Source organism: Mytilus trossulus, chromosome 6, assembly GCF_036588685.1.
Source record: "Mytilus trossulus isolate FHL-02 chromosome 6, PNRI_Mtr1.1.1.hap1, whole genome shotgun sequence".
Taxonomy (NCBI): Eukaryota; Metazoa; Mollusca; class Bivalvia; order Mytilida; family Mytilidae; genus Mytilus; species Mytilus trossulus.
Window position 1 is genome coordinate 6,683,324 of NC_086378.1, and position 15,386 is coordinate 6,698,709.

At 31.1% G+C, this 15,386-nt stretch overlaps 1 protein-coding gene across 9 annotated transcripts in view; it reads left to right on the forward strand.

Annotated features, from left to right (window-relative positions):
- LOC134720671 (roundabout homolog 1-like) overlaps positions 1-14,389 on the forward strand; it is a 108,984-nt gene extending 94,595 nt beyond the window's left edge. For 3 of the 9 annotated variants that reach the window (XM_063583078.1, XM_063583077.1, XM_063583079.1), the window contains 11 exons: positions 327-692; positions 1,086-1,251; positions 4,850-5,008; positions 5,559-5,633; positions 6,578-7,568; positions 8,392-8,582; positions 9,741-9,941; positions 10,411-10,536; positions 11,099-11,158; positions 11,600-11,683; positions 12,334-14,389. In XM_063583078.1, coding sequence (XP_063439148.1) covers positions 327-692; positions 1,086-1,251; positions 4,850-5,008; positions 5,559-5,633; positions 6,578-7,568; positions 8,392-8,582; positions 9,741-9,941; positions 10,411-10,536; positions 11,099-11,158; positions 11,600-11,682 — 2,418 coding nt within the window. In that variant the 3' untranslated portion in view covers position 11,683; positions 12,334-14,389. The remainder of the gene's footprint in view (positions 1-326; positions 693-1,085; positions 1,252-4,849; positions 5,009-5,558; positions 5,634-6,577; positions 7,569-8,391; positions 8,583-9,740; positions 9,942-10,410; positions 10,537-11,098; positions 11,159-11,599; positions 11,684-12,333) is intronic. The other 6 variants (XM_063583082.1, XM_063583080.1, XM_063583081.1 and 3 more) reach the window with 6 other exon arrangements.
- Positions 14,390-15,386: the final 997 nt, after the last annotated feature.

Genomic DNA, 15,386 nt, shown 5'->3' on the forward strand with positions numbered 1-15,386 from the left:
GAATTTTAATGTTCAACGAATTGTAAATTTACTGTATAATTATATGCATAGTTTTGGAAAACCACAATATCAAATATCCATGAAAATGCAAGTTTTCCTCAATTCATGAAAATCAGTAGACACGAAAATAAATGAATCCACAGTGAACAGTTGAATAATCAATACAAAATGTATTGGTAGAAGTCTAACATTTATGTGTACAGTAGTGATCATCTGTTTAAAGAATCTCTATAAGATACCCAGTTAAGTTGCTTTGTTTCTTTTCATTCCCTATAGATCTTAATATAGAAAATATCATATCTATAGACTAAATTTGTTAATTTCAGCCTGTAAAAGAAGAAGAATTAATCCAGCATTATGAAATAGTGTACAAGAGACTTTATAACCTAGAGGACATGACTGCTGGTCAGCCACACAGAGTCTTGGTCCAACGTCATGCCTCAAAGGACCATATGGAAAAACATACTATTAGCAACCTCAATAGTCACGCCTGGTACCAGATCTGTGTCAAAGCCTTTAATGGAGATATAGGATCTCAGTGTAGTAGTCCATTGAAAGTTAGAACTAGAGAATCTGTTCCCTCTAATCCACCACAAAACATTATCATCAATAAACACGGAAAGACGAGAGTCTTTTTACAATGGCTGCCACCTCCCGTTGAGTCCAGAAATGGCGATGTCAAAGGCTATGAGGTAAGTGGTTTGGCTGACAATATTTGTTTTAGTGTAGGGACTGACAAAAACGTGTAAGACTCCTTGAAGAAACAACTATAATGTTCATTCATTAAGAAGGAAAGTTATTTGTTAACAGATAATGCTCTTTTCAGTCTATAATTTCATAAAACTGGGAAAAAACAAAATAGAAGTCTCAGAAAAAGAAATTGACAGATATTCAGGCATATATTTTATCCTTTTCTGTGACAACATTCCCCAAAAATCTTAAAAAAAGCAAGAATTTATGTTGCACTTGTGTGAAGAAAACAAATTCATTAACCGTCAAATAAACAGATTTTTTTGGTAGGGGGGATATGGATTCAGAAAAAACAATGTTTTATATGATATTAATGGACTGGTTTCCTGTTTCAGATCAAATGTCTGAGTGATGATGGTAAACATGACTGCAGTGTCAGCACCAATGGGACCAGTAACAAGTACACTATAAATAACCTTCAAGAGGACATAACCTACTCGATCCAGATAGCAGCACGTACATCCAAAGGTGTTGGAGTGTGGAGTCAATCCTATGTCATTGGTAAGTCTATATTTAAACTGATTGGTAACACAAGGTTGATGCAGTTTGTAGGAGAATGACACATTACTGTACTCACTCTTCATATACTAAAAGAGTGGCGAAAAAATACCAAAGGGACATGCAAACTCATAGATCGAAATTTGATAAAATGAAAACACCAAGGCTGAAAAAAAATATGACAAACATAATATATGTCTGATGTATTATTTGGGTCAGAAAATTCAACTTCTTATTGAATAAATCTTTTGACACAATTTGCACCATTAGAAGAGTTCGTTTTTTTCGGTTATTAAACCTAAGGACTGTCACCTGCTCTCACTGAGAATATAATTACAATAATCATGTGGTGGAGTTGTAGCAATATTTTTTTTATTTTTCCTAGAGGTTGATTCAAGGTTAATGTTGTAATTACGATACAAAATGGAGTTATACAAGATGTTCAAGTGTTTCAAATCCAAGGTCTTCATTGAATTGTACTGGGAACATTTTTAAAAAAAATCTGGAATCACAAGTGGAAATATGGAAAACACAGACAATGGAATGTTTCTCATTAAACTTAAGAAGATTGATGCGATATTACGATAATAATGTCGTAATCTCCCTATTGCATTGAAAAAATGTTCATTTCCAATGACAATGAGTCCTGATTTACTAATTGCCATGGCCATTATAGCATTAAGATAATGTGTTTATTTATTTGTAATGAAAGAATATTAATTTTCATTAATAACCATGACGTTTTATCTTGTTATTATGGCGAGGATTTAAATAATGCCTAAGGCATACTCTAGTGGTATAGTTATCAAAATTATCGGACATTAAATTCTCATTTTTCCGTGAGATCCTGTTACAGAAACCATATTAATGGTTTAACAAAGAAACATGAACAATTCTATTTTTTGTTTGATATCTGTATTAATGAAATGTGTCTCCAGACGATTGAACAATAATTGAAGAAATGGACGAGACAATTGTTTTCAGATTTACTGATTTTCTGTCATTTTAAGATTGTCAGTGCTCGGTAATCAGTTTTTTGTAGAACTAATAGAGAAAATTATACGTTAAATACAAAAAATCATTTTATTTCAATATTTAAGCTTTTGAATCCTTATTTTGATATTTGATAATTTGGACAGTAATTGAACAAGACAAATCAAAAGAGACTGATTTAAATTAATTAGAATATGAAGCATAATTTGATGTTTGTCTCAAGTACCACATGTTTTTAGAACATTAAGTACTTTCAAATTAAATATTTTGTGGGTGAACATTGAATATTGCACAAAGCATTGGTTGAAAGTGTCTTGACAAAAATTAAACATCTGGACAAATTTATTAGATACCACCATGCTAGGACTGTTTAACTTGTACTTGTTTAAATCAGAAGCATTTTAGTAGGACAATTTAGAATTTTTAGCTTAGTAGATAAAAAGTCCTTTTATTTTATTTTTGAAATCCAAATCAGTGTTTGTCTTATGTCATATATAAAGGATTTTTTTGTCATAATTCATGGCATTACTTTGAAAGTATCTGTTAAATTTATTTACAATTTTGTTGTTTTGAGGTGATTGAGAGCTAGTTTGTATACACACCTGACTATTGTTGAAAACTGTGCTTATCTGTTACATTCTTTAAATTTATTTTCAGGGCAGTTACCCCACTTGTCCTCTTTGAAATTATTGTTAGAGTTTCAGATGTGAGAAATACATTTAATTTTAAAGTGTTGATTTTATGCTAAAGACTGATTATACTAATTAAAATATTGCTGTTCAGCAGTGAAATAAAAACATCCGACTAAATGCACATATAATTTTTTTTTTGAAAACTTGGAATTTCCATATCTTGAAATTAGATCAATTTCACTTTTAAGAAAATAACCAATTTCTTTTGTTATAATTAGGTGCTTTAAACCGTTGAAACATAAATGATTGATTTGATAACTATTATAGTCCCTAATGTTATGCTATTATTATTCAATGGCCATTGCAAGTGACAAAACAGTTTTAAATCTGTAGAGTAATCAGAAGTTATTCCAGTCAATGGCTCGGTACAAATGCCATGGCAATTAAAAGATTTAGACAAAGGAAATATTTCACCCCAAGTCACAATGCCAAGACACCACTACAAAACGCTTCCATTATGTAAAATAAACGTGATAAATTTGTGTGTAATAAAACATTATGATTCTTTCTTAGTCTGTGATTGCAATTTGATTATAAACTTCAATTACCATGGTGATTAAATTGATGATGGCGTTAACTAATTAGAAAAGTTAACTAATTAGAAAACCGCAAATTTTCATGGTGAAAAAAATTGTAAAGTTTATTAATGTTTTCTTCACGTCTTTAATCAGTAAAATTGCTGCAGTGAAAAATGACATTATTTCTTAGGAGACTACAATGGTTGTTGACTGTAGTATGACGTCTCTCTTAAGGATTGTTAAAGAGGTGACTCGTTAGCATGTTAATTATGTTTCACATCTGTCTGGCTGTTGACATTTTACGCTAAAATATCTAATATCATCAGGAAAAAAACCTTCTACAGCCAAAACTTGAAACGACAGAGAAAAAATGACTTTGCTAGAGGGTTTTATATTGGGTTCGTTACGGCTTTCAGATCAATTTATTTTTGAGAGCTTTAAGCTGTTTTTGTCATTAAATGTCTGACGTTTTATTAGGTTCGTTTTTGTGAAAGTTCCTTGCCTTGTTAAAGATTCGCTAACTAAGTAAGACATTATAAAGCTCTAGTCATGCCTCTAGGTCTTTAAAAATATAAATTACAACATTTCTTTGTCTTCATAATGCATGTTCTTTTAGGCATGTGATGTTATCAAATTTCATCTGACCTTTTTCTTGTAGGCAACACTTCTAATCTTGTTGTTCCTTCATGAAATGGAGTGCTGAATCATTTGCTTGAAAATGGCTTATAATTAAAATGACTTAATTGTCTGTAGAAAATCATTTATCAAAATTCTCAATTTTTAAAGATTTTAATATATTTAAAGTTTAAAGAGGAAAATGAATTTAGACAAGTTGTTTCTGGCTATTGCTTACGAAAACTAAAAGTTGAATTTTGAGATTTTTGGTTCACTATTGTTTGCATCATGCTAGATTTGATTTTACAAAGATGATGCAAATTGTAAAACACCTGTGTATTTGTATCTTACAATCACCTGCTGGTATTGTCAAAGTGTAAGATAATTATCTATCTAAAAATTATGTCATTATCAGATTTCAAATAGATTTGAAAAAACCAACACCTGAACTTATCCCACGCCTTGGTTTTTTTCCCAAACTGCACTTTTCAGTTCTATTAAGCAAGTTTTATATGTGAAAGATAGATATGGAAAAAAAACTTGTTATAGTTCAACTTAGCTTTAGAAGCTTCTCTTTCAGTGGCTGATCCAGGGGGAGGGTTCTGAGGGTTGGATCCCCTTTTTTTTTTGGACGATCAATGCGTTTGAATGGGGATAGATAGTTGGAAGATAGTTGGAACACTCCCCCCCCCCCTCCCCTCATCTTTTTCAAATGGCTGGATCAACCATTGTCTTTAGTCTTGATAATTAAAGTACCTACATTGCCTATTGTTTCTATTACAGGACCAGAACAACCAAGTTTGATGGAAGAACCGTGGTTTATTGGTGTACTAATAGGTGTAGTCGGTGGAACTTTATGGCTGGCATTGTGTATCTTTAGTATCTGGCTGTGTAAGAAAAGAAAGAGTAAAAAGAAGATGATGCAGAATGGATTATACACGGGTAGGTGTCAAGACAACAGTTGTCATGGAGACATTTAAAAATAAAAGACCATATTGATGTTAAGCATGTTAACGTTGTATTCCTTGATAATGTTGCTAGATGCTTACAAGTTTTTCATTTACCAGATTATCGTCTTGAAGTGCATTAAATATCTGAAGAGTAATATTTTCTTACTGAAGTGGAAAAAATGTCATTAGAAACAGAAATCCTGTTATTTGTCCTATGCAGTCTTAACATTAAAGTAATGTGACAGAAAAAAAAAAAAATACACACACAAAAAAACCAAACACACAAATAAAAAAATTTAGCATTTTTATCTCAGAATTTTGAATTTTTTCAAAAATAATAATAGTTTAATAAGTTTTAAATATTTAAAAAAAAAATAATCATTCCAGAATATAAAGAATGCTTTCAAATATATTTAAACTGTTAAAATAAAATCTCTACTTTAAGAACAAAACATTACTGGATAAAAAGATAGTTATATTCTCAGAGATTGAATCAATTTTTTTTTACTTGCAAACCTGATTATGTTTTTTTTGTATTTTAGTACCCATGCAGAAAGGCAATGAACAGCAACCATGTACAACATTTTACAGAAACGGATATGGTGAGAAAGATACTCGTAAGTTTCAACTGATAACAAAATTTAAAAAAATACAAGAATAAATCTGACACCTGGCTATAGGTACTGAACTTCAAAGTTTACAATTACCTGAGACTTTAAAACTAGTTATTTAATGCAAATTAAACAGACACTAGCATCTGTTCTCACAAATACTTATCTCAAAAACATTTTTGATTCAATTTAGACCTATTATAAAAACATTGATTTCCAAGGTTTAGATTGTCATTCAATTTGTAAGTTATCAGAATTCAGTTGATTTACATATGTTACATATTTAACAACATGACAGATTTTTAATGATAAAACCATCAAGCAATTTGGAAAATTATAGTCCTTTTTATGTAGGTAAAATAGTTATTATTGAATCTTTTCAAAAATGGTATGCTGATTATTAATAAATTTTCAAAATATGATAAATTTATACATTGCTTTTGTGAAGAAAAATAGTTATTACTTTTGATATTAAACAGATCTGACGATCGTAAAAATGACGACAATGGTGCAGCTGTTTGTTGTCTGTTTTAATAATGGTTTGGAGAGAAAAATTAATAAATACATACAATTATTTTAACCTCAAATGCAATTCAAAATTGATTTTAAAAAATCTGGAAAACATAACAATCCTCAAGTATATCTTTGTCTTTTTCAAGTTTATTTAGATATTGAAACTTGAAATAGAAGGAAAATCATTAAAAAACAATTTGAAAACTAACATTCATTTTATACTACATAACAAGAAGCATGCCAGTAGATTAAAAAAATAAAAGAAATATGGAAGAAGGAAAAAAAGATAAAAAAATTTAAAAAAAGATGAGGAAAATATCAAGTATTGACAACAACTAACAGTAATTTAAAGCAACAACACACACTTTTTTTTATCATTTTAACCTGAATAAAGAAAACAATCCGTCTTATTAGACAATTTATCTTCCATTTTGTAGAACATATGTCACCAGAAATCACAAACTTATTAGATGGTCACAAGGAAGTAGAAATGCAGGACCAGAATATTTATAATGTGCCACAGATGAAAACATTCTACCACAAACAAGATCCAGTGGCACCCTATGCCACAACCACCCTGATTAATCCAGGGGCAGCACAACACATGGATCACATGTTTAGACCGATTAATCAGCACAGTGGATCAGGTGATAGCTGTTGTAAACATGATTGTAGTGGATCAAACACGGATTCCGGTGGACACCATCATAGCGATCACATGCAAAGTCCCACAAGTGACAGCGGTAGTCACACGACGGACGAGAATGGAATGTTAATAAAGAAAGGAAGGAAAGGACAAGGACAGATAATTGTACCTAAACAAGCCATGGTGAACTGGGCAGAGTTTTTACCTCCCCCACCCGAGCACCCACCACCAAGTGAAGTAGGATCTGATTCTCCGGCTAATTCTCTTCAGTATGCAGAGGTCAATCAGAGTCGTGCAATTGCAAATAGAAGTCCAATGTCACCTATGTCTAAGATATCATCCTGTTCTTGTCCGGCTCCACATAGTCAACATCCTGGCTGTGCCCAGGCGTGGAACGTTCCACCTCCGGCATATTCTGATTCTGGATGTGTTAGATGTTGTTCTCCTAAATATTGTGACAATGGTCAATATAGTGCTATAAACAGAGTGCAGTCTCCTCGTTCAGATACGTGGGGACAACGAACAATAGCTTGTACAAATCCCTCACAGAGGGCGCCAGTAGAAATGTATTGTCATAGTAGAACTTGTCATAGTGATCATGAACAAAATAATGTACCTCCCTTCCATCATTATAAAATAAACAATAATGAACAAGATGGCGGAGGGGAATATCAGTGTTTTAGTGATAGTGGACATTATTCACGGTGTCCAGTAGATGGACATTGTATGGACCGAGCGTGTCAGTCTTCATTACCTAGTGTTGCTAGTGAATGTCAGTCACGGTAAGAAAAATGTTTTCTTTTTTTCATCTTGATCAAGTCAGTGTTTATTTTCTTAAATATTCTCTGAACTATTTGAAAGTTATAAAAATTCTTTGATCAGTTCTATGCATGGGTTCTTACTTTTACAAAGAAATTAAAATAAAGTTAGATGCCTTTGATTGTGTTTTATATGCTTCCCTTTCTGTTGAACAAAAGTACCGATGGAATGCAAATTGCTCACTTTCCAAACACATTTAAATTTCCCTAATTTTAGTTCAAAACAAACTAACAGTATTATGTACCAAAGTGAAAATTTATATTCATTATAACTGTTTAATAATGGTTCATTTTATTACACCATCAGAATTTTATATCTGACTTACAAAAACAACTTAAGTGCACTTACAGTGCATTCTAATTGTCAGGAAATATGCAAAAACATAAAAACAAAAACCATTAGGCCATTGAACCGCAGCACATCAAAGAAATGGTAAAATTGAAACAATATCAGCTTTTACTGCCAACAATTGAAAAATCGATGTATGAGCCAATTAAAATTTGTCAAAAGCATCATCAAGGATAATTTTGTGCAGAAAAAATAAAGTGAAATATTCAAGTTGAGTAAGGAATGTTTTAGAAGTCTTAACTTTAGGAGAGATCTGTTAATTGAAAATTTATGCTCAATTTATAAAGAAGAATAAATGATTTTACATGTAAAACAAACATTGCAATTAATTTTTCTTAATATTTATAAAAAATATTTACATTGTTTGTTTAATTTTAATTTCAAATTTTAAATTTGTAGAAATATATTTTAAAAACCAATGTTTGTATTTGATTGTAGAGGACCATGTAGACTGAGTGACGGAGGGCATCACCACATGAATCTAGCTGTGGAGGGTTACCATAGAAATGGTGACTCACCAATGTCAGGTGGTCAAGACTATGTTGGTGAGTCTGATTCCGAGTCTAATCCCCCTCAAGATGGGGAGGACTGTGGTGATGAAAATCCCGAAGATGAAGGCAACGTGTCAGGTGACAAGTCACATGTCATATCGCTTACTGCTTTTGATTTAGCACACTTCAAGCTTTTATAATATATACCTGCAGGCATTGAACTTAAGGACTGGTTTTAGGGTGTGGCTTTATCTAGAATGAAGGCATTGAACTAAAGGATTGGTTTTGGGGTGTGGCTTTATCTAGAATGAAGATGCTTTGGCTATGAATACTATTACAAAAATACTAGACGACTTTCAATTCTGCATTATCTCATTAAATTGCCTTTACTACAATCCTTACAGTGGCAGATCCAGAAATGTTCATAAGTGAGGGCCTCCTGACTGCCTAGGGGGCATGCTCCAGTCATGCATCAGTGATTCCCTATATAATCAACCAAATTTTTCCCACCCTCTGGCTAACTTATGTTATGAAGTCACACTTAGAACACGTTGTTCAATGACATCATTTGCACAGATGATCTGCATCAATTGGTTTTGATTCATTCTTAAAAAACAACTTGAGATTGGTCCATTAAATTTCCATAATTAAGATGAGGGCTTCTTCATCTACCTGTAGTTATCAAAAACCAAAGGAAATTCCAATACAATTATTGAAAATTACCATTTAGATTCAATTTTTTTTGTTATGCAAATGAAGATAGAAGTATTAATAGAATAAGCTAACTCTAAGGTAAATTTAAAAAGGGGCAGTCCATCAAATGACCCTTTTATAGTTCATATATTAACCCTTGACCTCTATAGTTGTGTCCATTGCTTTGTTATTTGCTGTTTGGAATGTTGTGGTTTTACACTAACATAATATTGGAATAAGGTTGAAAATCTATATTTGTTAGATAGAATTAGATAATTGTATTAGTAGTGCTATATTTATATATACTGTATACTTTAGAATGCTAGATATAAAAAGGAATATTTTTTAAAAGAAGCAAAAAGTCAGTTTACTAACAGCAAGGTTATCATCTGAAATCAACTTACCGGTAGATTATTAGTGTAATTAAAATATACATGTCCGAAAAAAAAATAATTTGTTTTCCCTTCTATTTTTTTCAAAAGAATTATTTTTTCTTCATCATAGAAAAAAGTTTTATAAAGCAGGCTATTTTTATGATATTGTCAGTCTTTTAGACCTTTAATGTATTGTCAGTCCTGTAGACCTTTAATGTATTATTTATAGGTTCCATGATGGCATCGTGGGCCAGTGTGACAGACCAGAGCAATACAGATTGTTCCAGTCATCGGTCGAGTGCTGCCAGTGATAGTGATGCTTCATTCCTGACCGAGGCAGACTTTGCCAGCGCTGTAGCTAAAGCTGCCGAGTTGTCTGGTCTGACGGTTGTTGGTACGACAGTCTGTGATCCTAAAACTGGTAAACCAGGTAAGAGACGAGTACGGGAGTGAAAAGTATATACCAGCGACATTGCAAATCAAGTTAGAAAAACCTGCTGCAAAACTAAGAAAAATATTGGAATGACATAAAAAGCAGAAAGAAAACTGAAGATTGGGTTTATTAATCGCCAAAGAAAATTATGCAGAGTTAAGTCTGGTACTAGTTTATAGCAGTTACTGCATTAGAATTTGGTACCTGCAAAGAAAAATCTGGTATCAAATTATGAGTAGGATTTGATTGAACAGTCTAGATATTGTTATATGAGTTGTGAATAGTTTTATGAATCTATTAAAGATAAAAACCTTGCTGTGAGCCTTGTACTGACTATTACAACTATTATGTGTGTTTTACCTGTAAAATGTCCTTCATTTTCAAGCATTCTAAAATATACAGTATAGATTTATGTAGCACTACTAAAACATGTATTAAATATTTAATATTTGATATATTATTTTAGTGAAGCGTCATAGACGTCCTCGGCCTGCTAGACCAGTTAGTCCCTATAGTACAGATAGTAACTTTAGTGCAGTACCACACAGGCCATACCCAAAGTCACAACGAAAGAAACAGTTGATTGAGCAAGGTATGGTTTTTAAGTCAACATGATATGATAACGTTTCTTTGAAGATCAATGAATAGGCCAAAGGACTCTCTTAAGATAGACCCAATGGTTATTTTTCTTTTGAAATGATAGTTATATAGCTTTTGGTCAAAATTAAGTAAAGATATGTATAATATCTGAGGCCTAATTTGTTCTTAAAACCGAAATAGCAAGAACTTTTTTTCTGTTAAAGATAACCCACATTATTTTTTAAGCCATTTTGAGGTATGATTTACATAAAAATAGAAGTAGAGAGATACCAAAGGAATAATCAAACTTTTAAGTTGATAAAAAAAAACAAGATATAACTCAACAGATATCTCAGAAAAATAAAATGGTGATCTTGTTAATCCCAAAACTATTGAGTTGTAAAGTTCAAGTGACTGAGAATTATTACATAGTTGAATGTGCCATGTTGTCAGTGATGTTTTGCTGTACATTGTAGAGTGTGCCATGTTGTTGGTGATGTTTTAAATATTTTTTTTGGCTATTGAATTATCTCCCTTTTGACAAAAAAGTAAAAATTCAATTTCTGTAATTTCAGGGAAATGGCAAAGAAAAGATCAACCCAATGGTATACCTTCCCAAAATCTTCCTGCTAATGGTTAGTTAATTTAACAAATATCTTTTTAGTTTTCATTTTTAATTTTCATTTGAATGAAATTGTTTACTCTGCTGAATGCTGAACTTTTTCTTTTGTCAAAACAGATGATTAAGTCTCACAGAAAACAATGTTGTGTTAGAGACCCAATTAAATGATTTTTTTTACAAAATATATTTTAAAAGGCTGGCCATTGGGTAATAGAGAGTTTAGGAAGTACAAAGTTATTTTGGAAATTCATGATCCATTATTAGATGGGATGATGTACATGCAAACAAAATCAGACTTTGATATTATTTTTTATTTTTATTTTTTGAAAATTTATTTTTTGGCAACATGGCATAAGACCTGTACAGTATTTGTCAATTTAACTGTGCAACTTATCAATTATTTCAAATGAAGCATTTAAATTTTAGAAATTTAAAAATTGAATTATTTTTGTAGTTGAAGATCTTCCCTCCTATCATAAACCATCTTTTCCGTCATCATCACAACATTCGGCCCCCTTCCCAGAGGATAAAATCTGATGTAAGTCTCTGTGTCTTTTGTGCTTTCCACTCTGCTAGTGCTTTTGCTTTTGCTTCTCAATTCAATTTTATTTGCTTTATAAAAAAAATATGCTACAAAAACCTGCACTGCTAGATATGGGGATTTCACTTATCACATGGTTCTCAGGGAATGCACAAATATGCATGGTTGATCATTGAAGACTTTTTACCAATGTCTTGGTTATCCATTTAAATATTTTCAGAATTTCTCATACAAAGAAGAAAATGAACTAACCTCCCCTCTTTTTGTAAATTACATTTCCTGGCTTTCATATATATGTTTGAATTGATTAGACTTTGTTGGAAATATATTTAGAATAAGACTTTGAAGTATTGAATTTGGATATTGTTTGTAAATACTCAAGAATGATAGATGAACTGTGTATTATCTCCCTTGTGGCTTTAACAACACATTACTTTAAAGAATTTTATATTTTCAAGTTAATTTGTATGACCTCAAAGCACAAACAGTCTCAACTTGAAGTTTTTGGAATTCAATCATCAATTTTATATCGTATATGTATTTTTTACTTACCAGTCAAGGAATATACATTAGGATTATCTCCCTTACAACTTTGTATATATTTGTCTGTTGAAATGAAATTTAATGTATACTGTTTTTATTTTCAGGTGGCATTGGTTTGATGAAAGTATAAAAGATGGTTTTATCTAGTCAGACGACTATAGTATTGTCATGTGATCCAAAAAACAGTATCTATGGCAACTAAAATAGGATCTAGAAAGCCATGATTAAACAGAAATCCATTTACAGACAAACTTTGTAGTTCATATGTAGCCAAAACTTTGTTGTTCAAAGTTTTATTTATTTTGCTGACTGTGATACATGGTTGCTATGACTACCGTCTGCTCTCCAGTTTGTGATGTTCAGTGAGTCAAACGAGAAATTATAGTATGTATTATTCATACAACTAGATGAAGAAGAATTCCAAGGAAGTTTCTTACATTGTGTTTTTTTTTAAGTGCATAATTTTATGAAACTGTGTAACAGCAATAAAACAGTGTGGTCTTCCTGTAGAACCTATCAAAATAAGTTTTAAATTTGCTGCGGCACTTAAAACCAACCTATAGTAAAACAATCTACCATTGACTGCAGACTTGTTATGTGTTTGTTGTTTATTGTTATTTATTGAAGAAGAATTGATATGTCTGTTTTAATTCATATTGTTATAGAATTATTTTCAATTGAAATAATGTTGAAATTTACTTGTCATATTTTTATGAGATCTTAACTAAATTGAATCATTGAAACGGTTCTTATACAAAATTTGACTTTCTGAATTTGAGAAAGAAAACTTAAGAAAATCAAAATTCCATATACATTGGTAGTATTGATTTTGAAATAAGCTTAGAAATTGTGACATTGCTAATGCATTATAATAATCTTTCCCTGCTCTCAAACATGTTGAAATTTTGAAAAAGTAAGCAAGCTTCAAAATGAATGATATGCACTTGATTGTAATAAAAAACATCCTGCTGCAATTTGGTAGATACTAAGATGGTGCTTTTGACATTCAATTTTATCATCCCCCTTTTTGCATAGATTTCGCCCATTTTGAAAGATTATCTTAAGAAATATTTGAAGGAGATATGTATGTGTGTATCACACTTTATAAAGAATGTTTGGTTAATGAGTGTTAGTAGTACTACAGTATAATATTCCAATAACCATACACATGGCACATGTTTTCATTTTTGGAAAAGATCAAAGAACTTGAAATGGCTGTTGTTTTCATGATAAAAAGTTCCATCATTATAGCACAGCATACTAACATATTGATTTTAAATGATTTGATTTTATACATATGTTATAATAAAAAACAAGAATTAAATTTTAAGTAGAAATATTCATAGTTTTTAAAGATATTCAGAACATTGCTATTAGTATCAAACTTAATGATTATTTTAACATTTGCTTTCCATGCCATAATATAAAGTGATCTGAGTAGATACATTTTGTTACTGTTATTTCTTTCATCATGTTTGTTTAAAACTTGTGTATTTTTTCCTTGGTTAAGTAATAGCATAATTTAAACCTCATTCAGAGTTGGGGGATATGATAATATATGTGCAATAATTTTGATACTGTTCATGTGATTTTATATTTATTTTATTATTTCTTGTTACATTTTCACTTCATAAGCAACAATAGGGAATATACACCTTGTCCCTGTTTGTCTGCCATTAATGGACATCTCAAAGGTTTCTGTGAAATTTTGATGTCATAATAAAAAATATATGACTCTACAATGAAAAAGTAATTGTGGGATGTCTAATAGTTTAAGAGGGACATATTTTGAAATAGCGATAAGTTGTATTTCTACACAACATAAAGATTTGCTAATGATAAATATTTCTATGGTAGATATCAGCATTATGGGTTATTTAGTTATTTGTTATTATATGATGTAATTCTGAAAAGTTTCATAACTATTTTCATAAAAAAAAAATGTGCAGAAAATTCCAAAGTATGGATTGTATATAATTCCCAGAGAATGTATAGGCAATATATGTTGTCCCATTAATGTCTCAAATAATGGTCGTAAGAATGTTTGTAAATAATGTCTTGGTAAAGATGAAGCTTGTTGTATATGATCATTTTATGGTTATACCATTTATCATGTCATAAGAAAAATCAATTTCCATAAAATAAAAAATTGAAAGCTTATTATTCTATTTATCTATTAGTTTTGATCAAAATAATTAACCTTATATCCTAAGACATTGGTGTGCTATCATGGTGATATATAGGTTAGAGTTTTGGCGAACACCACCTATTTTTTTGGATGGTTCAGTATCTTGTCAAAACAAACTAAAGACTTTGAACATATTAGTTATTTAACATATGTGTGAAAAGAGATGGGGATATATGCCAATGATACAGCAATGTACCAACACAGACAACTCACTAGAAAACATCTAGTGACTTAAGTTATCATAAAGTCTATAACAATGAATAAAGCATATATTAGAGGTAATTAAACGTAGATTGAAATGGTCATCATGTATGTAAATCTGGTATATGTTTATATTGGTCATATAAAGTTTTAGACTCACATTTCTATACATGGGACAGGTACATGTCTTTCTTGGGCTCATACCAGAGCAAAAAGAAGCACTTGGTAAATAGTTATCATCAATTTAGTATTTCATTTCCAGATGTTTACTCTTTTACTTTATATGGGATTGTATCCTTACTTTGATATGTAGTCACATAAAATTGGATGAAGATCCTTTTTGATTTCCAGGTAACAATGCCCAAAACCAATGCCATTGTTTTGAAAAATAAAAGTTGTGCTAAAAATGGTTAACAAAGTTCTCATGGAATTGAAAAGAAGAGCAAAAGATACCAGAGGGAGAGTCACCAAACTCATAGATTGAAAATAAGCTGACAACGCCATGGCTAAAAAATAAAAAGACACAACATAGAAAACTAAAAACTAAGCAACACGTACCTTGTGAATATGGTCACATGAAACAAGAGGAAGATCCCTGTAGATTTTGAGGTCGCCATATAAAAGACTGACAGGCTAGTTTGGGTAAAATCTTCTGAAATAGACATAAGTTTGTGCAGAAAAGTGGTTATCAGATGCTCATTCAAATATTATCTTTCTTAGGTATATGGTCACATACAACAATAGAAAGATTCATATGGATCTTTTAGT